The sequence below is a fragment of the Aythya fuligula genome, chromosome Z (assembly GCF_009819795.1).
Source record: "Aythya fuligula isolate bAytFul2 chromosome Z, bAytFul2.pri, whole genome shotgun sequence".
NCBI classification, from domain to species: Eukaryota; Metazoa; Chordata; class Aves; order Anseriformes; family Anatidae; genus Aythya; species Aythya fuligula.
This window is the reverse complement of record NC_045593.1, coordinates 69,147,402-69,173,969: the sequence shown is the minus strand read 5'-3', so window position 1 is coordinate 69,173,969 and position 26,568 is coordinate 69,147,402. Positions and strand designations below refer to the sequence as shown.

The 26,568-nt window shown below is 39.2% G+C and overlaps 1 protein-coding gene across 2 annotated transcripts in view; it reads left to right on the top strand.

The window, feature by feature from the left end:
- Nucleotides 1-26,439, top strand: part of ACO1 (aconitase 1) — a 35,724-nt gene extending 9,285 nt beyond the window's left edge. For both annotated transcript variants that reach the window (XM_032205363.1, XM_032205364.1), the window contains exons 2-21: nucleotides 1,384-1,504; nucleotides 3,185-3,353; nucleotides 5,800-5,937; nucleotides 7,934-8,003; nucleotides 8,111-8,294; nucleotides 10,624-10,763; nucleotides 11,817-11,988; nucleotides 12,463-12,563; nucleotides 13,567-13,683; nucleotides 14,913-15,072; nucleotides 18,276-18,411; nucleotides 18,943-19,027; nucleotides 19,296-19,452; nucleotides 20,002-20,126; nucleotides 20,892-20,996; nucleotides 21,681-21,823; nucleotides 23,041-23,188; nucleotides 23,603-23,725; nucleotides 24,715-24,900; nucleotides 25,686-26,439. In XM_032205363.1, the coding sequence (XP_032061254.1) occupies nucleotides 1,408-1,504; nucleotides 3,185-3,353; nucleotides 5,800-5,937; nucleotides 7,934-8,003; nucleotides 8,111-8,294; nucleotides 10,624-10,763; nucleotides 11,817-11,988; nucleotides 12,463-12,563; nucleotides 13,567-13,683; nucleotides 14,913-15,072; nucleotides 18,276-18,411; nucleotides 18,943-19,027; nucleotides 19,296-19,452; nucleotides 20,002-20,126; nucleotides 20,892-20,996; nucleotides 21,681-21,823; nucleotides 23,041-23,188; nucleotides 23,603-23,725; nucleotides 24,715-24,900; nucleotides 25,686-25,799 (2,670 nt within the window). In that variant the 5' untranslated portion in view covers nucleotides 1,384-1,407 and the 3' untranslated portion in view covers nucleotides 25,800-26,439. The remainder of the gene's footprint in view (nucleotides 1-1,383; nucleotides 1,505-3,184; nucleotides 3,354-5,799; nucleotides 5,938-7,933; nucleotides 8,004-8,110; nucleotides 8,295-10,623; nucleotides 10,764-11,816; nucleotides 11,989-12,462; nucleotides 12,564-13,566; nucleotides 13,684-14,912; nucleotides 15,073-18,275; nucleotides 18,412-18,942; nucleotides 19,028-19,295; nucleotides 19,453-20,001; nucleotides 20,127-20,891; nucleotides 20,997-21,680; nucleotides 21,824-23,040; nucleotides 23,189-23,602; nucleotides 23,726-24,714; nucleotides 24,901-25,685) is intronic.
- The last annotated feature ends 129 nt before the right edge of the window (nucleotides 26,440-26,568 follow it).

Here is a 26,568-nt window from a genome sequence, read left to right as displayed (position 1 = left end):
TTTCCTTTCTTCTACAGTATCTTAGTGCCTTACATCCTTGATTTGTCCTCATCTCTGCTATCTCTCTGTCCCACTCTCACTTTTAACTTGGTTGTTGTCTTGAAGCTACATGGGATGTGATTTATGCTGGACTGCTTTAAAAGTCCTCCATAAACACATTCCACATACTAGAATTTCCTTAATGGTTAACGAGGCTGATGGGTGAAATAAACTAATTCACTCCTTGGCCCGGTACTCACTGTAACTCACAAATACTGGTCTTTGTGCATGCAGTCCTTCCCACCAGTCTCAAGGATGAGGATTTCATGCTGTGGTTTTTTTTTTTTTTTTTTTTTTTTTTTTTTTTTTTTTGACTGTTTGTTTGAAAAACTGAGACAAAGGGGAGATAGTCTTACCTGAATGAAGATCAGAGCAGTGTTGTGTGAAAATAGCAATTGATCTGCTTATATATTTTCTAAAAAATAAAAAATCTGTGTATGTTTCCAGGCTGGGGGAGGATAATTGCCCTTACTGTTGCATCGTTAGCTTGTTCCCAGTCATATGTTAGCCTAAAGTAGGGCTCCCAAGAGAGCCCTGGGCAGACTTCAGGTGCTGATGTCCTAGGAACTGTTGCAATAGGCATTTTGCATGCAACCATCTTTTCTGGAGATTGACAGATATTTCCAATTCCAGCCCTTCTATGCTAGATGGCCTTGATATTGGGAATATTCGTGTGTACTTTAATGTGTGTAAGTAACCCTAGCATTTGTAAGTCCCAACAGAGGGTTCTGGCCACTGTGCCATTAGGGTAGTGACATTAAGAAGAAGTCTCAAACTGAAATGATGTTTAGAGTGGAGTCAGCTTTAATTTTCTTTTTTGTGGGGACTCAAGTGAATCTTACTGAAATCAAGAGGACTCCTTGTTTCTCAGATAGTCGATCAGAGTTTGTAGTCTTAGTGTGCAACATTTTCAGGCTGAAGTAAAAAACATCATGTTTTCTGTTTGATTCAGCTTGAGTTTTGAATGCAGATGCCTGTCTCTTCAGCTTTAGACTGCTGCCATGTAGGAAACAGGACCATGTTGTTGTAGTGGTTTCTGGATCACAAATGGTTATCTAGAAGTAGCCCCAAGAAGATGATAATGCAGACAATGTGAATCCAGAAATTTGAGCTTCCTTTTTAAACCACATGGCTTATCATATGTTTCTACAATGCTCTTCCTGCAGACCTCCTATCTCTGAGGGCATGTTTCAAGTAGATTGTGGGGAAAGGGCATGACTAATGCAGTCTGTACAGTACCTTTTGTCTGGTATAGGTTTTGCGCGTGGGATTGTGGAACATGTCCTTTTTATGTGGGCAGATACTGTGAAAATGGCTCTGATTTTTTTTTCTTTTGTGTTTTAGGGACACTAGGTGTCTTTAATAACCATGAGCAACCCTTTTGCACGGATTGTGGAGCCGCTAGACCCTAAACAGCCCCTGAAGAAGTTCTTTAATCTGACCAAACTGGAAGATGTGAGATACGGTATGTTGACAACATAAAGAAAGCATTTGGTTAGCACTGATGAGCAGCACCTGAGAAAGAGACATTGCAACACTGGGTGCTACTTGGTTTCTGATTGTACAGTCCTGGAGAGAAATATGAATTCAGAAAATGGTTCTTGAAAACAAACTTACAGCAAGATTTATTTCTGGAAACTTAGAATTACAGAAGTGCTGGCAAGTTGACGGTTATTTTTTCAACATGCTGTGCACACAAACTGCATGTTGCAGTCTTGTTTGTCCCGAGTGAATGAGGACTAGCCAAAACCAAGAGAGCAAATTTTCTCGTGTACCATCCTGCCACTGGGAAAGGCTGGAAAGGACCTAATGCTGACAGGACCAAATCATCCAGGAGGGCTGTTCAGCTTTAAGAGGAAGAAAGAATAGAGGCTAGAAGAATTGTTTCTGAAGAGGCTTTTTCTCTTGGTCTTCTGACATTTCCTGAATGTACTCAGGCATATTCCATGTGGCACTGGTAGAAATATTACATTCCATGCCACTGGCTTCCTAAGCCAGTATCTATAGTGTATATAACACAGCTGTCTGTGTTGGGTGTTTTTCCTCTTTCAAAGAGGAAACAGGTGATTAAGGAGAATTCAGTAAACAAACTTGGAGGAATGTTTTCTCCGAATGTCAGCAATACATATTCATTGCAAGCTCAGACAGGGTGTAAATGAGGAAAGAGTTAATGCTGGACTTTTATCTCTTAAAAGCAGAGATGAGTCTGAAGAAACAGGCAAATGCCTATATGGTATTATCAGTTGATTTATTCCAGAACCCTAATGTCCAGATTCTTTAAGGAAAAAAAAAAAAAGTGTAATTCTCATTGTACAGAAGAGAAATTGAATAACTTAGCAACTGGGTGTAGTGGAATTGAAAACCAAGCAACCAAAAAAGCCCCCACAGGTGTTTCTGACTAAGTGTCTGGGAAGCCGTGGATAGAAAGTTAGGACAGACTTGTCAGATTTTTGAATTGATATACTAGGACAAAATCAAACAGCTGTTATTACAGTGAATGAGGAAAGGGAGGGCAGAGAAGCTTTTTTTTTTTTTTTATTCACACGTGTTGCTTGCAGTAGAGCTGTCAGGACTGCTCTAATATTTTGTGTCATCTTATATAAGTATTTCTGACTTGAACTAGAAGATCAGCAGATGCACAATCTTGCTGCAGTTCAGTTTCATTTTCCTTCTCTGGAAAAGAAGAAACTGGTTAGACCATCAAGTGTGTGCTTTCCATTTTGCCAGGTAGAAAATTTTGGTTTTCTGTGTTCAGTGCAAAGATTGAGAGGAAACTGTAGAGAAACTAGGTGAGCACAGTCTGTTTCCAGGGTAGAGTCACTGTGGAGGGCAGGGAGAGCAGCGGAAAGTAGTCCTTTGGCCATTACTGTCTACTGTCTCAAAGGGACAAAAACAGATAATCTGTTGTAGGAGTTGAGTGGAATGGGTCAGTTGGCACTGATCTCCTGGCAAAGCTGGGAGATAGAAATGGGTGTCTGATAAATTGGAATAAAGCCTTGTCAGAATTCGGGGACAGCACCAAAGGAGCCATCTGCTCTGGGCATGGAACTCTATGCTTGTTGAGGTCTCTCTTTTTAATACAGTATTTGAAAAATCAGTCCCTAATGTAAAAGCTGAATTTGTTTCTTGCCTCTTACCCATGCAGCACGTCTGCCATTTTCTATTCGAGTCCTCTTGGAAGCAGCAATTCGTAACTGTGATGAGTTCCTAGTGAAGAAGCAAGATGTTGAGAATATTCTTGACTGGAAAGTTGTGCAACACAAGAATGTTGAAGTGCCATTTAAGCCTGCACGAGTTATTCTCCAAGACTTCACGTGAGTTTGATGATCTCCAAAGTCAGGAAAGAGGGGCTCTTGAAAGTCCAGCAGTGCTCAGCTTGGGGTGGAGAGGGTGAGCTGAGGGAAGGAATAGCAATTAAATGCTTGACAGGCATTTTTTTCATCTTTCCTGGATGTTATATGACAAACAGACAGCACCCGGGGAGGCAAACACTTGTGTTAAAAGCACTAGATGAAGTACTTCTGGGGTAGAGAAATAAATATCTTTATGAAATTTTTGAAAAATGGCAGGGAGGAAAATGAGATGGATAAATTTGCATCCAAATGAAGGAATTCAGAGTTAAAAGGTTTTCCTGTCATTGCTATTTTTTTGTATATTTTGCAGGGGCTCTTGCTTTCAGTATTTTACCCTTTTCAATTCTCATTTATAACCAACATCATTTATTTTCTGTTTTGAATCAGTATTATTCCAAATATATATTTTTAAAGGCTTCTCTGCTTTAGAAAAAGTAAATATCTGCTTTTTCCCAGACATGCCAGTTGAGATTTCTACTTAATGGACTCAGAAAGCAAGGTGCTTGTATTGCAGTGGTGTTAATTTCCATATGTCAGTGTGTAATAATCCCTGATAGTTGTGGAAAGCCAATTTTCAGATGGAACAGTAACTTCTAACTCTTTTTAATACAGTATTTGAAAAATACGTAGTATGAATATATAGCATAGTATGGAAGTCCATTTTCCTTTGTACCTTTGTCCTGTACCTTTGTGAAGAGAGATTTCAGTTCATCTCTGGGAAGCCGCATGCTGCTAAAATGTGATTTGATTTTATTCCTCAGAACAGTAACGTGTCTTAACTGTCCTACCTTCTGGTTTTCCTAAAGGCACAACACAGGTCAAATTCTGAAGACATCTGGAAAAAACTGGCAAAGCTTCAGTTGAAAAAAAAATGCTGATTTCCTAGTGCTTTTTTTTTTTTGTTTTTTTGCCTACCGGCTGTTGTTAACATTTGGAGAAAAAAAAATCGAGTACAGAGGAAGCCAAACTTACAAGCAAACTTTGTTCCCTTTGTTACTGAGTTTCTTTCTTGCCCCTTACTCTCCTACTGAGTTTTTAAAATCTCCCTGTAAGTCTGCAGAGCAGCTGCGTTTAAAAACAAGCTCTCGAGCATGCCCCTGTGAGGGAGCTTTCAGAAAGTGCAGCCTTTGCCAGCTTTACAGAAGCCATACGACAATTACATTCACAGGTCCTGGATTAGGATTATTGAATTTCCTAGATCTGACTGCTCTGCAAATATGCTGAGTTCCTGTATGAATGTAGAAGGATATTGTCTCTGTTTCTTTTCAATTGTATAATGTTGGTAGCTGGCAAAATAATGCTTCCTCTCACCTGCTCCCAAGCCTGCCCTTCCTCAAGTCCAGCCAGGAAGCATAATATAGCATCTGCTGTTTTTCTTGGTGTATGCATATTCTGGGACAGAAAAAAGCCTCCTTCAAACTACTAAGGAGCCAATTGTGTCAATGCTAGATAACACAAAGCCTGTTCTTGCTTTTTTTTTTTTTCCTTTTTTTCTGTAAACACTAAGGTTTTTCAAACTAAAATTCTGCAGGAATTACAAAGCTTTTTCTTTCTTGGTACTGTTTAGTCTGGAGAAGAAGAGGCTCAGGGCAGATCTTAATATATAAAAGTACCTGAAGGGAGGGTATGAAAAGGATGGAGCCAGTCTCACTCTAATTAATGGTGCCCAGTGACAGGCCAAAAAGACTGAAAAACAAGTTCCCTCTGAACATTAGGAAGTAATTCTTTACTGTGAGGTTTCCCAAACTGAAATGCACTTTTGAAAATACAGGTATTCTGCAAAGGTGTTCTGCAGTCATGTCCTTTGTGATTTAAGAAGTGTGATGCCCTGCTTTGCCAGTGAAACTGGCAGAAGTATGGAATGTACATCTCTAAATAGGGAGAAGACTCTCCCGTGCTTCACAAACCTTGGAAGAGGTGGTCCTTGCCTTAAAATCAGCTAAAGAAACAGAGAATGGAAGGAAGGATATTGTTGTTTTCCCTTTCACCTCCCCCATTTCTTACTATTTTTTACGTGACTGGAGAGGAGAGAGAACAGAGCAAAAAAGAGAAATCAGTTCAAGGTCCCAAAGGAATGCTGAATAGGACCAGTTTTCTGGAGTCCCAGCCAAGCATGTTAAAATGCTTTTTTTTTTTTTTTTTTTGGGTGGGGGTGGGGGAGGAGGTAGGGTTTTAGTTTTTCATTGTTACAATGCTCAGGATGTAGATACAGTTGTGTCTCTTCTATTCCGACTTCATCTTCCCAAGGGTAGCATCTCTGCAGTAGAGCAGTGATTGAGAGGCTTAGGGTCAGGCTATGGTTTGCTTCATATATGGCAGTAGATTTCTATTCTGAGTCCTAGGTTGTGTTTTGTTTTGTTTTTGTTTTCCAAATTGTTTCACCTTTTCTAATTCTCTTTCATTTCAGTGGGGTACCCGCTGTTGTTGACTTTGCTGCAATGCGTGATGCTGTGAAGAAACTTGGTGGGGACCCTGAAAAAATCAATCCTATCTGTCCTGCTGATCTAGTGATAGATCACTCCATCCAGGTTGATTTTAACAGGCGGTAAGGACACAAATTCACTCTTACTTCATAAGGTTAATTAGGAAACTAGTTCCTATTACTGGTAGTGTAATTGGTGATACTCGAGCATTTGGACCTTAGCAAGTGATTAAGTTAAACTGTTGTATGTGTTGCTGTTGTGAACAAAATGGATTTACTTTTTTTTTCTGTAGAGCATTTCTAAGTAGCACAAGCCTGGAATAAATGTTAATGGAAACAGGCTCAGTCCAGACCTGTGGTGATCACAATTTTCCATAATAATATTGCATTATTATTAGTTGTTCAGAAATAGCTTTTTTCCACATGCACTTTTTGACCTTGTGGGCCTTTTTTGGAAAGGACATGCGAGACTGTCTCCTTTCTTCCTTATTAATATAAGAATAGACCTGAGCTGCCCTAACCCAGCTGTTTGCTAGTTTAATACCTCCACAGAGAACACATTGATTAATATGGTCCCCAAAAGTACAGGAAAGTATAATGCTAATGACTCTTCAGTATGCTAGAGACAGACAAACACTAGACCTGCAAGTAAATACAATACATAGGGGTCCTTTTAACCTCCATAGTCTGTAAACGTGTGCCTCCCAAAATACTCTTCAAAACGGATCCTGCAATTACATGTTTCCTGGTGGTTTCCTTCCATTTTCCAAACTTCTGAAGTTAGTTGGTCTGCTAAAATATTGTGTATTTATTTCTCTCTGTATGAGATGGTTTTGAAGCAGGCCACTTAAATTATAGCATTACAGGGAAGAAAAGTAATAGAAGGTGGAAATTAAAGAACATAAAGAACATTCTGTCAGTGCCAATATTTCAAGGCCTCTTCAGAATAAAAATACTAAACTTCTGAGCAAAAATGTATCATAAAATCTACTTCATAGAAGAAAGTTGCCAACAAGATTTTAAATGTAACCTTTTCTTACCTTTTCTTTTTTTAAACTGTAGACTCATAAGGATACAAATTCATGGGTGTCCTTTCATAGCTGATGAGAGAAAAAAGGCCAAAAAATGTTGACATACATTGCAGTCAAAAATCAACTCCTTTTAGTTTTTTTTAGAAGTGCTGTATCTAAATCTTAATATAGCACTAAGGATTTTGGAAATAGACACAAAATTAAAAATAATTTCCAGACTGATTTCTGGGGTAATGGGCATTTTAACAGCAATCTAATAAACTAGAAGCATAACCTTTTTGGTTTGTAATTGGCATCTGTATAATTTTTAAGTTGGGAAACAGGGAAACTTGGGAAACACTGTATTCCTTTCTGAACAAGGTATGATTTTATCTTTACCACAGGATGAAATCAATTATTTTGATCGTTTTTCTGTGTATTATAATAACGTTTGTTTTATGTTATCATTACTCTCCAGGGCTCTATTTAGACAGTATTTTGCAAATAATTACTTCTTGTTTTAACCTTACTTTGATTCTGCCTGGGCCATGTATATACGTAGACAACGTTGGCCAGTCCCATGCTTCAGTTCTTTCTAACACCTCAGTCCTAAGTTAGGGAGCTGCTACAAGTGGAAAGCTTGTTAGCTCTGTCTGTATAGAAGCATGGGGGCTTCAGGAAGAACTGTACAGTCACTTACCAGTGATAGCCTGTATTTAACCACAGTTCCATGGCAGTTGTGTTCCATCTCCCTTTACTACTTTCCTGACTTCTCTAGATTTATGTGTTGAAAACTTCATAATAGAGTAATGCATGGTCTAGGGCTTCCCAAGCTACAAGTTTCAGGACTACCACCTGTATAATATGTAGATTAGTGTTTGCATTATTACCAAACTTCAGGTTTTACCTCTAAGACTTCTTAAATGCTACAGGCAACTTACATCATAATTGCCTGTAGTTTTCAGCTGGGGTGAGATTAAAGGTGAGATTGATCAATGTTTAAATTAGCTAATAATGCTTTTTCACCTTTTGGGTATGTATGATCATACATAAATATCAGGTGGACGCTTTTTGTTTCTTTTCTGACAGCTGATTATTTTCACTTCCAGATCAGACAGCTTGCAAAAGAATCAGGACCTGGAATTTGAAAGGAACAAAGAAAGGTTTGAGTTCTTAAAGGTACAGAAAGAGTTGATCTTATTTGCACATCCAAAGATGGAATGAGCAGAAGTTCTTCCAGTGCTCATGTGTGTTGAAAACTTTTGATCCACTTCTTTCTGTTTCAGTGGGGCTCTCAGGCTTTTAAAAACATGAGGATTGTTCCACCAGGCTCAGGGATCATCCACCAAGTGAACTTGGAGTACTTAGCAAGAGTGGTGATGGATCAGGACGGCTACTACTATCCAGACAGTGTGGTGGGCACAGACTCGCACACTACCATGATAGATGGCTTGGGAGTGCTTGGCTGGGGTATGTGCAGTAGCTCATCATGAATAGTCCGTTGGGTGATTAAGCTGTTTTTCAGACTGTTGTGGTTTGACCTCAGCTGGTAGGCGAACCCCACCCTCAGTTGCTCACTTGCTTCCCCCTCAGCAGGATGGGAGAGAATCAGAAGGGAAAACTGAGAAACAAAATCATGTGTGAAGATAAAGGCAGTTCAATAAGTGAAACGAGAAAAAAAAGGAAAAACAAGGCATGCAAAAGATGATCACTTTTCACATACCATTAGCATACTGAAGCCCAGCCAGTTCCCAAGCAACATCTGCTTTAGAAAATTAGAAGGGAAGTGTTACAGGATGTCCGTTTTTGTTCCTTAATCATTTACCTAGTTCCAAAGTGTTGCCATATCAAAAAGTACTGAAAAAGCTCTTTTGGGCTGAAGGTGCTGACTGAGTCTGAATAGGTTAAACATGGCCAGGGAGGGAGCTGAGGGAAAAAAAAAATGTGGTATGAGGTATGGTCTATGAGGTGTGGTCTGATATCAGTAGTCTGCAGCCTATTTTTTATAGAAAAAAATATAAGTAATTCATTTTTTTCTGCCAGTGACAAACTGCGGTATTCGATTATTGACTAAATAAATAGGTCTGAAATTAAAGTATTTGCAGTTGTCTTAGACATGGTAGCAAAAACTTGAGTTGAGCTTCTTATTTTCCTGTGATACGGTCATAGGAGTACTATTGAAACACATACTGTACAATAATGCAAGGTATGGTGATCTTAAACACCATATGCTTGTTGTCAAAGGTTCTTGTCAAGCTCTGAGTGGCACGTGATGCAAAGAACTGTCAGTTTTCTGCCCTATGTATACCACTAGAAATACTGACTGAAGAATCCTGTCAAGGATGGAGGAATTTCTGCTGACCTGATTATACAGATACACAAAAGTTGACTTTGCTTAAAGCCATGACATCTTTGACATGGGAGATGTCTCTTTTATTCTGTGTTTGGCTGCAGCTTGCACATGGGACCGTCATGCTCAGATCATGTTGCAATATACCAGTAGCTGCTTGGAAGAGTAAGCTTGTAAACTTGGCCTTGTGGTGCTCCAGAATTTGGAAAGTATAGGAGGGGATAGTCCATAACATACATACTCAAAGCATGCACTTTTGAATCCAGCATTTCTTGCTAATGGCTGGTAGTGCTGAACTTGCTTCGTGACAGTCCGTGGTAGCCAGACAGGTTTGCCCACCGGCTTGACTGTAGTGACAGCTGGTTCACCACCTAGTGAAAGGAGTCATGTGACTAGACCTTTCACAGGTTTCTCTCTTTAATTGATGTAGGTGTATCTTTTTGCATAAAATAAATTGGAAAGTATTATTCAGAACCAATTAGTGGGAATAATGATACGAGTAGCAATTTGGCATGCATAAGAAGGTATTACAGGCAGTTTTTCTAGCTCGGTATTAAGTAAACTAAACAAAATGTAGAAGGAAGTTTGAAAGTGCAAGATAAACACGCTAGGGACTTTCTACAGGCAGAGTCATAAAACAGATGCTTCATGCCCAACTAAAATCATGTGAATAAGAAGCATCGTGTTTTTAAGATTGCATATGACTATGAAGTCTTGACACTTGAGTAAGAGGAGGTAGTGACCTGAACAGCATTCTTCTAATGCAAAAGGTGTGCTTACACAGAGGTCCCACCAGCACATGCCAAAGCCCTGTTGAAACTTAATGGATTTAAAGAAGATTGTCTTAACAAGTAGCTATTTTTGTTGGTATTCTTTATAACACTCTATATCCTTTAGAATCATAGAATAGTTTGAATTGGAAGGGACCTTAAAGATCAACTAGTTCCAAACAATCTGCCATGGGTGGGGAACAGTCTATAACACTGACTCTAGTGCTCTTTCCTTCCTTTAAAATAACTTTTCGGGTTTTGTTTTATAGACCACAACTATTGGTTATCATGCATTTCACAAACAGTGCATCATGTTTCATGCCATATCAGGGTTTTTGTTCTTTGTTTATTCATTGCATAGTTAAGTCATTAAATAAATCTTTTACATCTTGCGTTGTAAAAGTCAAGTCTCCTCAGAGTGAGTTCGATTTATCTCAAATTCCATCTATTAGCTGAGGAACAAGATTGAAAATATGAACCCAAAGGAAATAAGAAAGGCTCAACCTTGCAAAAACTGAAACAGGATGATGAATGTCTGTTCACAGAGGGGTCAATCTGTCTTATGGTGTGCCTTCTTCTCTTTCACACTTTAAATCAAGTAATCAAACATATCTCATGGGTATATTTGACACTTCTCTATCTTTTGGATGATCTGATTGTGTAATTCTGTTGCACCCAGGTGTTGGTGGCATTGAAGCAGAAGCAGTGATGTTGGGCCAGCCAATTAGCATGGTGCTTCCTGAGGTGGTTGGCTATAAGCTGTTAGGAAACCCTCAGCCACTGGTAACATCCACTGACATAGTGCTCACCATTACCAAGGTAATGAACATGTCTGCTGTTTTATTGTTTTTGCTGGAAGCTGTGCATGTACTCTAAGACAGAGCCGCTGTGCTGCATACTTAGGAGGCCTCTTTGTACTTCCATGTAGTCATTTTGGTCTTTTTTGTTTCTTTGTTTTTTAAGCTTTGTTGCTCTGTGGGTTGGAATCAACTGCCCAAAGACAACTGTGAATTTGCTATGTAAATCTGTTTCCCAAAAGCCAGATAAAATAGAACACAGAGCTGATACCTCACTGCCAGTTCAATTCCTCATGTACAGACCTATTTAGGAACAGCAAAGCTTGTAAAAGGTTTTCGATTCTTTATCACCTCAAAATAAACATGATGACTCTTTATTTGAATGCCTTGCTTAGAATAATGTAATGTAAAACCTGAAAACAGGAAGTGGTGCAGCCTGATTTCTTTGATTTACAGGTGTTTGGCTCACATAATTTGGTCACAAGTCACGTAGTAAATAAAAATATTAAGTGTATTACTGGGTCAGCAGTACTGTTAAGTGGGAGCTCAGAGATCTGGTACTTATAATATATCTTTATATTTATATTATACTTATATTATACTTACATTTATATTCATCCTGGGATGCTGGCTGTAGAAAGAACCTCCAGCTCAGGAAAGTTGACCTTCTGAGTTCATCCAGATGTTGTATATTTTCAAACATTTACAGTTTGTTTTGTGTACTTGTGCAGCTGGTTCCTCCTGTTTCCCCATCTTTCAGGGTTTACTGGAAAAGGAGACCACACTTTTTGTCCCTTGGAAAGTCATGTTAAGATAAACGCAGTTGTTCAAAGATAGACTCTAGTTTAATTGAGAAGAAGAGCAAGTTCAAAAGGAATACATCCCTGTGCTGTATCTTATTGAAACTTCACATCTCTGAATCCTCATCTTTGTGAAATCTTTCCTAAGGGTTCTATAGCTATTTGAAACCAGGAGACTTTGGCAAACTAAATCACAAAGTCAAAAGCAGGACTTCCTACCTTACATAGACAGGTCATTACCTAGCAATGATATAGTCACTGTATTTTTATAACAGCACCTTCGCCAAGTTGGAGTTGTGGGTAAATTCGTGGAGTTTTTTGGTCCTGGTGTAGCCCAGCTCTCAATTGCTGACCGAGCCACCATTGCCAACATGTGTCCGGAGTATGGAGCAACAGCTGCCTACTTCCCAGTGGATGATATTAGCATTGGGTACCTGGTGCAAACTGGTGAGTTGTAACAGAAACTAAAGGTGGAATTGAAAGCAGGGATCCCAAGTCTGTATGGTACAGTCAACGACACTGTTGAATCAGGTGGAGCCTTATAAACTTGAGTGCTTTTTAATCCAAATATTTACTTTTTCAAGCTGTTTCTTGCTTAGCATCCATGTTTCTGAAGAGCCAAATTTTAGATTGTTTTCCAACTATCTGCTTAGCGCTGCTTGAAGCTAGACTGTCCAGATTACAGAAGCAATAACCTAAGCTTTTGTTCCGCAAAAGCCACTAAGTCTGCTCAGTTGCTTTGTTCCTAGCGAGTCCCTAACATTTGCACCAAAAGAGTGTTTTTGTGCAATTTATGGTGTGATCAGTGTGAAATAGCCTTAGTCATGCATTTTTACTTTCTGTTATATATGAATTCCTGTTTCATTTGTTTCATTTGCTTTTTTTTTTTTTTTCCCCTGCTATATCTGGCTTTTACCTTAGGCCGTGATAAAGAGAAAGTTATGTGCACAAAAAGGTATCTCGAGGCTGTGGGAATGCTAAGAGATTTCAAAAATTCCTCTCAGGATCCAGACTTCACACAGGTTAGAAGTTACTGCCTTTTGGCTCCTTATTTTATATCTTGCTATATTTTAATATAACTATTGTCTGTTTTTCACAGAAACTAAAAATAATCAAGGGACTTTTTATCCTTCTATTCCTTTGGCTTGATCTGCACAACAGTCTTACTCCACTGGGCTCTGAGTTGAGTCAGCTGGTCTCCAGGTGTGAAAATGCAGGCATCAGTATAGACTGGCTGTCTGTTGAGCTGTAGCTGGTGCAGATACCATGACTGGTTCCATGGTGTTATAAGAATTTCAGTCCAGACTTGAACAGAGCTCTTGAAGATGGTGTGGATGTGGTCTCTGTAGGCCTTGTCCCAGGTTTACTGTTCGTACATTCAGCAACGTATTTTACTGTGTGAATCAGGACAATTAGAAGCTCTGTTTGGTAACTGCAGACCACACAAGTTGTATTCTATGAAAGAAAATCAAGGTCTTAGTTTTTGTCTAAATATAATAAATAAATAAATAACAAATATAATAAAAAAAAATAAAATGGAAATAAACTACAAAAACAAAGATGAAACATGGATGAGGAGTAAGAAAATAGGATAATCTCTAATGCTTCACAGTAGACTGTGAACATTTTCCCTAGAATCAAGACAAATAGTCTGGTCTGGTTTATGGCAATACCAGGATTTCTCCGCATCATTGTTTTATGAAAAGAACCCTGCTGCTAACATGTGAAAGGACTTAATTCTCAAAAAGATGTACGTTGTTCAGATGCTTCAGTCACGCATCCATTTTTCAATAACTGGGCTACTTTTGAGAGCCATACCTGGGAGCAAGCAGGGTCTAAAAGTAGAACTGTTCCTTTGCTTTTGATCTTTCCCTTCTCATATGTCTCAGATAATTTCTACAAAAAATAATACAAAATTTTCAGATTTAGCCTTGATTCAACAGCAGAGGCAAGTACACCTGTGGCTTAACTGGCTTCAGCATGTTATGCAGTACTGAACCCCTCTCTGTTTCTCTTACTGAATAGGTTGTTGAGTTGGATCTTCATACTGTTGTGCCTTGCTGCAGTGGACCAAAAAGACCCCAGGACAAAGTTGCTGTGTCAGATATGAAGAAGGACTTTGAGACTTGTCTAGGAGCGAAGGTAGGGACTAGGAACATTTGGATCTACAAAGTCACATGTGCTTCTAAAAACACATTTTGAGGAACTACATGTTGAGGTTAACTAGTGAGCTCTTTGCTTGCCTATTTAAAAAGTGAATGAGATCGTTTGGTGCTTGAATGCAGTTCAGAAAATGACATCAGTGTTCATTTTGTATATTCCTCTCGCATGAAAGCATTCCTTTTCTACTGAACTATGAGTTCCTTCTGATTTTAGACAGCTCTTAGGCCCAATGTGTGTTCAGTGTGCAGAAGGGATTTCTGAAATAACTACATTTGGGTATTAGTAGTAGAGGGGTGAAGTAGATAATGCACTGACCTGTGTGCTAACCGCCCAGCTCTACGTCCAGCTTTCCAAGCGGGTTATGCTCTGAGCTCCACAAGGTAGTTTTGCTTCCAGTATTCAAATTAGATTCAGCAGTTCAATACTGCTTCTGTCTCCATGTCTCTTCCGCGTTGGTGATAAAGACAGAAAAAAAGACATTTTGAGAAATAAATACTTCTTCTACCTCATCCAGTCAAAAATAGGCATTGAAAGAAGAGCAAAATTTTATTTTGAATCAATATGCCCAGACATGCAAGTTTCCAAAATCAGTTTGAAACCTTCCCTGACATAGTAATCCTCTCTGGTAACCTTATACAGTAACCTTACCTGTTAGATGGCAGTACAGAACTCTAGTGATGTAAATGAAGAAACTTAAAACTGCAGTGAGTCTCATAATTTTTGATTTGTTACATGTTCCAAACTTAATTAAGCGGCCTTATCCTTCCCAATCTCTAAGCATAACGTTTTATGCTGCAAACAGTGGCTGCTTGTTCTTTATCAGATTTGCCTCTCAAGTCAGCTTGCAGCATAGGTTTGTGCTGTTTGATACTCACAGTTTAAAAATCTGACGTGTTACAGCTGAAATCTTAGGACTAGATTTTATCACAAGACTAGCCTGACGAGTCTTTGCTTTCCGATGTGTGGTCAGGAATCTGGTGCAAGTGGAGCTAGAAGCATCTGAGCACCAGTAAACAGAGAATGGGATATAGATCTCATGGAAATGATTTTTGTCCACTACTTTGACCAGAGATGCAAGCTTTCACCATCAGTGCAAGTAATTGGTGTGACTAACACACACTTCTCATTGATGAAGTTCGCATCTCATTGCTAATTTCCAGTCAAAATATTAACGACATCCTTTGTATTCTTCCTTTCTCCTCTTACAGCAAGGCTTCAAGGGATTCCAGATTGCCCCAGATCGACACAACAGTGTAATGAAATTTAATTTTGAGGGCTGTGACTTTGAGCTCACTCATGGTTCCGTAGTGATCGCTGCCATTACGAGCTGTACTAACACCAGTAACCCCTCAGTTATGTTGGGAGCAGGTAAGTACATTTGCTCAGTTTTATGCAGAGTAGTTTCTCCGTGGCTCTGGCTGTGTGTTGTGAAGATTCAAATACATCACTGATGCTGTTTTCTTCATTTGGCATGCTAAAACAGAGATTAGTCCCTAAGGGGTAGCAGAATAAATTCTGGAAATAGTAGCTGGAAATGTGAGTTGAAGAAAACGTACTTTTCCTGCACTGTCTTCTCTACAGGACAAGCTGGAACTGAATTAACCAGCACAGAAACAGCTATAAAGCTCTTCTGTGACTGGAGCTGAGGAGAGGCTATTGAAAGTCAGAGAGCCATGAGAAAAGGGACAGTAAAGAAGGGTCTGTGAGTTTAAGACTGGAGGTACTCTTATCTACCAGCAGACTACAGAAAATACTCTTAGCTAGAGATGTATTGAGCTGTCAGTGCAGGAGTCTGAGGGCACCTGGGGACAAGCAAAGGAGGAAAACTGCGTTCTCTGGGATTTCTGTCTTTCAGAGCTTTGTCATTTTCACATTAACTGCATCCAAGAAGTGGTCAGAGGTGTACTTTGTCCCCCACTCTTGTGCTTATCACTGATTAAACACTATAATACAGTTAGTATGAATTTGTTGCACGAAATTTCAAGTCATAAAAAGCAGTTACATTTTGGTGGCAGAACATGGTTCATTTCTAACCTGTACAGTGTAAGCTGAAAACTGCTCATTGCAAATGTGTGCTTCTGGCAAGAAAGTATGAATGGAGTCAGCTGAGTGGGCTTGGACTGTCTTATCCCAGTTCATCTCCCTTTCTCAGGTTCTTCAATATATGTCAACGTGTATTTCGTTCTCTCCTTTGCAAATATGTGCACAGAAGTTACCTGCCACTGTTAAGATCGTCACTACGTTAGGGCTTCCTAGTTTGTAAGACTGTAGGATGTAAGCTTATTTTTTACAAAAATCTGAATGAATGTGTAATGAGTAATACAAGAGAGGATGTCTGAAGTTTCTTTAATTTCTCTTGAGTTCCTGTGTGGTGCTGGAAAAATCTTAATCTTGTGGACAACCTCTAACAACAGTCACTTTGTGTCTCGTTTGTCTGTGATGTGACCTGTCCTTGGGCTAGCATCTTTCTCTGGGATTCTGCAGTATCAGTAGCTCACCCCTTTCACAGGCATGATCTGTCTTTTAATCCCAACAAGCAGGGAATGGGATGATCACCTTCCAGAAGCTGGGAGATGGGAAAGGGAGAGAAGACTCTTTCTTAGTCCTTTGAGAGGAACAAAATTAAAGTCTCTCAATTCACCTGCCCGTGACAGGACAACCAAATCAGCACTCTTTTTCTCAGGTCCATCCTGATCATGATCACAGAAGTTGAGCTGTGTTTATTTCTTCTGAGGATCAACAAGTAGGTTTCCTCCAGGCAGACTCTCCTTACTCTGTCTTGTTCCTTTAGTTCCAGGTGGGTGTATCCCTCAGTTGTTCCACCAGCACAGGGCACAGTTTCCTTAGGTGTTTGGCTCCCAGCCTAATGGTGTGCATTTTTAACCCTCTCCTCTGCGGCAGTGGTGATGCTGATCTTTCAGCTTGCTCAGCTTAATAGCTCTAAGGGTTTAACATGCAGAAAGCTCTGCAGCTGCAAATGAAGTTGGTACTTTGAACATGTTCACTGCAACATAGTGCACAGCAACCAGTTCTGCTGCCTTTCCATACAGCGAGCAGCACTTAAGCTTTGACTTTGTAAAGAGGGGAAGAAAAATTCTCTCAGTCTCTGGTGACTGTGCACTGTGATGTTTAGAACCCTCAGAGATGCTCACAGAAAAGATGATCATTCCACTTTCAAAGTGGGATTTCAAATTAAATTAAATAAAACATTCGGTGCACCAACACTTACTAAACAAGCTAAGAGAAATCCAGAATATGAATAGCTGTTTCAAACAACAACAGTGTATCCTGTGCGCTAAATGGTATTTGAGGGTTGTGTGTCTGTGGGAACAATGAGTGTATGTTATAGAAGCTTTGTCAGCCTAATCTGACTCTAAAAAAGTTTTGGACTAAGGTTGCTCAAAGTAACTTAAGTTCTATCATTTCCTTGCCTTTTAGTGTTTGACTTTGCATTCTTTTTAGAGGTGGTATTTGCAGGAAAACGGAAGCCAGCACTTTCAGACAGGCTCTCAGGTTCAAGAATCATTATCTTGATCATGGTCACCTTTTGAAAGTTACCCAAGAGAACTGGAAAGCTCCAGTTTCCACAGCTTTCTCTGACACCTACGAAGCTTCAGCAATTTCAGGGATAGAACTTTTTTTTTTTTTAAATATATTATCTACCTTTATGCCTCCAAATCTAATAGTCTAGTCCTTCTCACAGCACCGAAAGTGAAGGTCTCCAGGTCATGTCTAACACAGCTGCCAAATGGTCGACAGAAACAAACCAGTTTGATGATATCTTTCTGCTGGAGATGATGTTGGATCAAAGCAAAGATGACGTCTATTTTCTTATCTAAGTGGGTGTGTGAGAGAGAAAATGAGGCATGGGAATACGAAGTTTTGCATAGTTCGCATAGTTGCTGCTCGTTTTATGTCCATCCTGGGAAAGAGCTGGAGACGATTTGTTTTCTGAACATTCCTCTGCATATGGCCTGTTCATTTAAAAGGAAGAAGGTCAGGGTAAATATGTTTTTGGCAACTTAATCACCTCTATGCACATTACAAATCAGGAGTAGTAAAACAGCACTCCTGTAACAAGCTGCAGATTGTGAGATAGCTTGTTTGTGACAAGGGCCAGAGTTTCTGCCCTGAGATGCAGATGGTAACGATTGTACCAAGCCATATACTGGTAGTTATTTCAGCTCTGGGTCAGTAGACAGCCGTAAGTGGGAAGGTAACAATCCTTCATTGCACTTTCTGTGAGATGTTTGTCTGGTGGCTGATGTTCACTTAACTGTTTGAGTTCTGGATGTCTACATGTTGCCCCAGTGTGAGTGCACCTTGGCAAATGCAACTTCATGTGGCTTTCCAGTGGAGCAGAAATTGCAGGCTGGATTTACAGTACGGCAGAACACTTGAGCTCTAGCTGGTTCCTCAGGGATTAGTGCTGTAGTTAGCTGTGCCATTTCATTGCTGGAAATTGAATCATTTCTGTTTTCCAGCTATTTAATGGCACTGCTGTTGATCTGTTTATCCACCGAACTATATTACTTCCAGGAAAAACTACAACTATCATTTTCATTTTTCAGGATTGCTTGCTAAGAAAGCTGTTGAAGCTGGTTTGACAGTGAAGCCATACATTAAAACCAGCCTGTCCCCGGGAAGTGGAGTTGTTACTTACTATCTGAGGGAGAGTGGTGTTATGAGTTACCTTTCTAAACTGGGGTAAGAGCACTTTTCTTACTGTTGTCCAATGGCTGCTTAACTGCACTGACAAGTGCTGCAACAGAACAACCACTTCTTTGCACAACTTAAAAGCTATGTCAGGTGCCCTACGGCGTGATCCTGCACAAGTTAACGCGTTGCTGTTGTGCTGGCTGACTTTGTGGTAACTTGGAAGAGTGATTGCTGCATTCTATAGCTTCTTGAAGGCTCATGTTCTTACACAGGAAATTTTTTTTTTTTTTTTTTTTCCCAGAATAATGATTTTTAAATAGCACAAATGGCAAAATATTATAGTCTATCTTGCTAGGTAAAACATTTTCCTGCTCTTCACTCTGTTCACTCTGTGTACCTGGAGAATCATTGCAATGATAAAAATGGAGCATTCTTAAAAATTCTGTTTGCAGTAGCAATTTATTTGTTAAAACTGAACATCTTCTGAAAGTAACCCCACCCAATTACTTAGTTAAACACCTTACTACAAAATTTCTTTTTTTTTTTTTTTTTTGCTCATGATTTCTGTACTCTGACTAGGTTTGATGTGGTGGGTTATGGCTGTATGACTTGTATTGGCAACAGTGGGCCCCTACCAGACTCCGTTGTTGAGGCCATTACGCAGGTATGCATCAGTCAGATTTTCCTGTGCAGTTTATTTAGATAAGTTGTTCTCTGTTTTGTGCTGTACTTGAGCTAAACCTTCTCACCTGCATGCAAAGTAAATTCAGTTTATATTCAATTTTCTATGGGAGGTGCTTTGGGGTCTTGTGGAAGGAGAGAGCTGTGTGACTGTCCAGTTGTTGGTGTTGCAGCACAGGACAGCTCTGCAGACCTGTTGTGCATGTGGAGTCTGCAAGCTCTGCAGCTTCCTTTATCTCAAATTCTTGCAGGGAGACCTTGTAGCAGTGGGTGTACTGTCTGGCAATAGGAATTTCGAAGGTCGTGTCCATCCCAACACCCGTGCTAACTACCTGGCCTCCCCACCACTAGTGATTGCCTACGCAATTGCAGGGACCATCCGGATCGACTTTGAGAAAGAGCCTTTGGGTAAGACACTGCTGGGATGCTTATAAATGGAACCCGTTGGAATTGAGCTCTTCAGAAATGCTTGTCCTGTGGAGATGCTTCAAATGCCTGAGTATATGCCTCTGGGATACAAAGCATACCAAGTGTTAAGCAACAGAGTAATAATGGAGTCTGTATGTTGGAAGAAGGGAAAAAATAGGTCTGACCTTTTGATTTGTTGGGGGATATTTTAATTATATCTGGGTGATGGCCTCTCATGAACAGCCTGACCTTGCAGACTTTCTTTGAGTAGACGGTTCAACTCAAGACCCTTTCTAACCTAAATTTTCCTTCAAGTCATTCTGGCAGACTAGTGGAAGTCGCAGAAGAAAAAAAAAAAAAAAAAAAGACATTATCAAGGCCCTCTTCTGTCAGTCTTGTAGATGAAAAAGAGTGCTTCTCATGAGTCCTGGTTAGGCTAGAAGGACCACATAACTGAAGGACATGACAAGATATACTTTTCTTTTTCTTTCTTTCTTTCTTTTTAATGGAACATTTATAGAACAGATATAACAATACCAATTTCTACAGGAATAAATGCTTCGGGAAAGAAGATTTTCCTAAAAGACATCTGGCCAACACGAGATGAGATTCAGGCTGTTGAGCGTCAGTTTGTTATTCCTGGGATGTTCAAGGAGGTCTACCAAAAAATAGAGGTGAATTAATCCTCAGGGAAGTGGTTTGATTGATGTGCTGTGCTATTCTGAAGAGGTCAGATAAGGTGGTCTTGGCAATGAAATGAATATTTTCCTTCTGTTCCTGTTGCTGTCATGTAGTTCATGACAAGTGTTGAAATGAGATTTTATTTTATTTTTTTTATTTTTGTAATGGCTTCTGGTTAGTTAATTGGTTCTTATAGCGAGTCACATCCTGTAAATTGCTTCTTAATGATTTTCTAATGTAATGTGGAGATGATGGGCTCTAAACAGTAATTCCAGGCTGATATTAGAAGGTGAGATATTCCAGCCTCACAAATACTTCTTCCTGAGCTGACAAAATTCATCTGCATTACCTAATACCATTCATGCCAGAGGAGAACTTGTGCTTGGTAATATCTTTCTGCAGGTCTTCCTCAAGTGGTAAAACAAAATGTTCTTTAGGTTTACATGTTAGGAAAGCTTAAGGTTAATGATAAATACACTTGAGAGTTATAAAGTGCTATCTGTAAACATACCACAGACAAATGTCAGAAAACTGGATAAGCAGCTCTTCTGTAAGTTAGGGAGGGTACTTGATTTTAATAGGATAGGTAGAATCATTTGAAAAAAAATAATAATTATAATGTCATAAGAACTTCCCATAGTGCAAATGCAAGACTTCTTGCTGAAGTCAAATTTGTGGTTTTACCTGGAATCTGAAATGATTCCATTACTTCTGAAAACTTACAAAATTAATGGGATGTTTTTGTGTGTTTTTTCCAGACAGTAAATGAAGCTTGGAATGCCTTAGAAGCTCCCTCAGACAAGCTATACACTTGGAATCCCAAGTCAACGTACATCAAATCTCCACCTTTCTTTGATGGTCTGGTACGTGCACACTTTCCCTTTGAATCAAGGCAAACTTAATGAACGTTAAAGAGGAAGCAGAGGCACTTTAAGGGGCTTGGGAACATCCACCATAGCCTACTAAGACCTTGTTTCTCAAATGTTAGCATCACACCCATTGTATTCTTTTGAATTCAAAGGCACAAGTGAAAATTGCACTGAAGATTGCAAGGATTCTGTCCCTTCAAGACTTTTGAAAATTCTCCTTTCTTTTTAAGCTGGAGTAGTATTAAGTAGTAATAAAGCAAGTGAAGGAAAAGGAAAAGAACCCAAAGATCTTTCTGTCTTACACTAAATAGTTCAGTGCTCAGATTGCAATTTCAGCACTGTTTAGAAGAAAATGCAAATTTCAGTGTATGCAGATGTCCTGGAATCCGGGATTCATTCATGAACTTCTGTGTTCATGCATGTTCTGTTGAAGCTCCCATCTAACTTTTTTTGCCTCATCTATTTTATACATGCATGAACTTGCTGACAAGCACCCATAGTATCTGGTTTTGTTCAAGAGCACCTGCAATTTTAATAGTGTTTTTTTTTTGTCTTCTAGCTTGTATGAAAAGAGAAGCTCTATTTTGCAAATTTCTATACATATCTTGCCCTTTTGAGAAAGATAATGGAATTATATGTCATGTTTTAATGATTCTCTTTGTATATGTTGTGGCTTAGACTTTGGCTCTTCAGACCCCCAAAACTATAGAAGGTGCTTATGTCCTGTTGAGTTTTGGAGATTCTGTGACAACTGACCACATATCTCCAGCTGGGAATATAGCAAGGAATAGTCCTGCAGCACGTTATTTGACCAGCAGAGGGTAAGCAGTACTTCTTGTGATGTTTACAAATTGATAAGAGGAAACAAGCCACAATTACTACAACATGTTACAGGCACATGTATCTGCTGTCTGTTCACATACACTGAACATTGGATGGTGCCTGGAGAATATGTAAAAGAAGACAGAAAAACATTCCTATCTCTGCTGTTTCAGCAGCTGCCACTGATCCTAAGAGCTTGTGTAGGGTATGCAGATGATATACAGGCAAGCTAAAGGCCTACATATAGAGAGGGGAAGATGATGCTAGTTTTTGTAGTAATTCAACTTGTAAATACGGTAATGAGTATTTTTATCCCTATGGTCATATTCCTTGGAGCCAACAACTGATTCTATACTCAGTTCTCTTAGCAAGTGCAGTGATACTGCATATGTGGGATATGAATTACAGAACATCAGGAAGTTTAGGTTTTGGTGCAGCTGCCGTACCTGGGCTTGCTGAGTCTACCTGTTCTGTCTTCACATGTAATATGTTGGGTTTATTCTCTGGATTAATACTTCTTACACCTTCAGTGGTATTTTGAGGGACAGCACTGACATTTTAGAAATGTTTTCACTGCAATAAATCTGGAGAGGAAATTGGTTAAAACTGTGTGGTCTACTGACAAGTAACTGTTTTGGCCTCTTTGGCCCACTACTATCAGTCACTTTGGAATCTAAGTAGTTCCCCCATGTTACAAAACAGATGTTGTATTTCATAGCTGCCTTATGGATATAGCCCAATACAAACAGTCCATTTTTATGTCACATTCCAACATTTTTTTCTCTTTATTAGTTAGGATGGAGTCTTCCCATATTCCTATTTCCAAATGAAATTTTTCTTCCTTAGTTCTAACTTCCAGCAAGGCTTTCTCTTTGCCTTTTAGACATGTAGCACAGTGGTGTATCTATCTTTGACAACGCAGCTATATCTGTGTGTCAGTATCAGAATCTATTTTGTAGGGCAAAGGGTGAGAATGCCATTGAAGCTGCTTTCTGTGCCCAGGCTAAGTAGGCAAACTTTCTCTCTCTCTCTCTCTTTTTTCTTTACTCTTTTTCTTCCAAGAAAACTGTAGAAGTATCAGATAACTGGATATTACTGCCATGATGGGAACTGTTCATATGTGCCTCAGAAACACCAGTTCCTCATTTTACCTTAAAATACAGAGTTCTTCAGTCAAAAACTAACACATTTTCATTTTTCTCTTTTCCGTTAATAGCTTGACTCCTCGAGAGTTCAATTCTTATGGCTCCCGCAGAGGGAATGATGCTGTCATGGCTAGAGGAACCTTTGCAAACATTCGTCTGGTGAACAAATTTATTGATAAACAGGGACCTCAAACTATCCATTTCCCTTCGGGGGAAACGGTAAGTAATACATGCTGCTTTAAGATGAAGCTCACTGATGGCTGAATTAACACTAGCTTTCCTCCTTACAGTTTAAGTCATTTAGTTAAGTGCCTTTTAAGTAAAGCTAATGAGGGGAATGGAGATGTATTGACTTAGGGCAGCAGGTCACACATACCTACATAATGAGGTGCTATCATGCTTATCAGTGGAGAGAATAACCATTGTAGAAGTGACAGTAAAATGTGCAGGTGTGTGGTAGGAATGAGTTCAAGCTAGAAGTCACATAGTGCTGTGTAACAAACATCCTTAACATGCAGCTCGGCAGAAAGTGTGGGCTTCAGCTCTTTATGTGATAACATGTTTTCCTCGTGTCCCCAGAACTGTATTTCTACCCAGAAAAAGTATATAAAGTGTTTGGTATTTTCATTCCAGCTGGATGTGTTTGATGCTGCAGAAAGATACAAGCAGGCTGGCCATCCTCTGATTGTGCTGGCTGGGAAGGAGTATGGTGCAGGAAGTTCCAGAGACTGGGCAGCCAAAGGACCATTCCTCTTGGTGAGTAACTACAGTAAACTAGGAGAAGGACAATATTTGGAAGTTAATTAATCTTTTGTGAAGAGTAGCTTATAACCAGTATCCTGGGTAGCTTGATAGTAAAAGTTAGTTTGAAATATACGTGTCCAAGAGCCACAGCAGAGTTGCAAAGCGATTTAAATAATCATAGAGCCCATTCAGGCAGGAAATCTTGACTGATCTTCATCTAGCCAGAAAGCCCATTTTTCTTTACTGTTGCATCATGCAACCCAGTACACCTTGGGTCTGCTTCCAGGTGCTTTTTTCAGCTTGCTTACCAGGGAAGATAAAAAGTATAAGTGAAGAGTAGTATTAGTGAGCATGAAATTTAGCATTGCTTCAACACGCAGGTTGCAGGAATACTTACCAATATTGTGATAAGATTATAATACTCAGGTACAGTGGAGTATCTGTTTTCTCTGTCCTGTCCTGTACCATTCAGCAGCCTCTCCGAACTCTGATTCAGGTTTTCGCAGTGTGAGATTTTTGAATGCAATAGTTTTGTATATTATTATACAAGGCTTTAGGACAGTTAGTGTTTAAGATTATGTTTGTCTAATTTTTTATTTTTCGCCTTCCTTCAGTAGTGAATTTTTGTCTTAACTGTATTAACATGCAAAAATGTAGAAATCAGTAACACTGCAACCTGGAACATGTACTGTAGGAGGACAACATTGAATTAACAAGACCTAGTGAAATGACTACAGGTGCTCTACATAAAACACATTAAAGAGGTACACAGGATTTCAGAAAAAGTGCCTGTAATTTTTTGACAATCTTTCTTTTAAATATGTTTGGAAATTGACATATAAGCAATTCATTCTAGAGTCTGCTGTTGGACAGACTTATTGCCTCTAACAGTAGCTGGTAAATGAAAGGATGGGAACTCAAACATACCAGTTGCCTTCCTTTGAGCACAGAAAAACTATCTTGAACCATGCAGATAAATATGCATTTTGTGTACTTCCCAGGGTGTCAAGGCTGTGCTTGCTGAAAGCTATGAGAGAATTCACCGGAGTAACCTAGTAGGGATGGGAGTGATTCCTCTGCAGTATTTACCTGGAGAAGATGCGGCGACTTTAGGACTCACGGGAAGGGAGCGTTATACAATTATAATTCCTGAAAAACTAAAACCGCAGATGAACATCCAGATCAAGGTATGAAATGCCTAAGGGCTGAGTGTTCTACAGCACTATGATTTCAACCAAAGTAACTGTCTCTTCAAACAACATGCCTTCCAGTAAGCTTCTCTCTTTTTAGTAAGGGAAGAGAATCAAGACAAAGGCAGAGGGGATGAAAACAGTCATTCTAAGAGAGATTTGTTATGATGGGAGTTAAAAGCAGTATGACCAAACTGTTTCAATCAGCACAAAGTAGTCTATAGCAAGTAGTCTGGAGTAGTCTACAAAAGTTGTTTACATGTATATCTCATTAACTGTCCTGAAATGGAAAAGCCTTGATCCCAATGAATTCATCAGCTTATCTGGAAGAAACTAAATGAGTTTTCATTAAAACTGAAGTAGTTTTATTCACTTCTTGCACTCATCTTTGTGCTTTTCTTATTCCCATGCTAAGCTCGATAGAAAGCTAATGAAATTAGTATTGCTGTTGTACCGTAGCCAGGAAAATGACCATATAGAAAGGGTGATCAGCTTTCATGCCTCTAGGCTTGAAATCAACAATAAATCTAAGAGAGGCAGTAAATGCAATGCAAAGAGTTTGGTTTGTTTCAAACAAACTTCCTCTGAAGCATCTGGCTGTGGTATAGTGTGGCAACTTGTCCTAAAAAAAAACAATCTTACATCTAGTCCCTCTTCACTTTGGCTTTCTATCACAGTTTTTTCTTTTGACTGCAAAACTGTCATAATATCCTCTATCTTATTATTATGTCCTGTAACGTGGAAAGTTCTGCTGCTTGAATGACTCTCTTTGACCCCAACAGCTGGATACTGGGAAAACCTTTCACGCCATCATGAGGTTTGACACTGACGTGGAGCTCACTTACTTCCACAACGGTGGCATTCTGAACTACATGATTCGTAAAATGGCATCCTAATCAAAAGCATTAAGCGAAGCCGTCCAGGTAAAGCCTGCTTCTGGTGAACGCAATAAAACCATGTAGTTATCGTGAATTTAAAAGTGTGAACCATAAAATGAACAGTGTTGCTTGTTTGTTTGTTTGTTTTTTTTAACAAGCTTTTTGAAAGGCTTGTTCACAATGCTGAATGATTCTGTGTATCAGGAAACTGGACACCAGTTTAAGTCTTACCAGTTAAAGAAAACAACCTTTTATTACTTTTGTATGGTGGTTGGCTTGACTTACCTTAGAATACTGTGCAAAAGTCATTAAAATACTGATGGAATCTGTGGATCTGTTGGAGATAATGTGCTGATTTTATATATTTCGTCCATTTACTTTGACTCTGAAGTTCAGTTCTCTGCTCATATCAGTGGTCCAAAAACTAACTGACAATATACAATTAATTTTTATTCTTTCCTGATTACCTGATATTGACTCGCTTTCTTATTCAGTTGACCAGAATCTGAATCTAATACTGAAATTAATTATTTAGCTGTTTATTAATTTAAAAAAAAAAATGTGAACTCTGTTCCTTTTAAAACCTAAGCCTTTGTGAAAAGGTGGACCTATTGGGGATAATATTTCTAATGGATAAAATAAAACTTATTTTAAAGGAGCTTGGTGTATTGTTTCATGTTATCCTCAGTGCTGAGACACAGAACAAAGCTTTGAGCTTAAGCTCTACTGTCATTGTAGGAGCAAGATTCTACTGATCTTACATTCTCATATTTTAGTTCTTACTTGT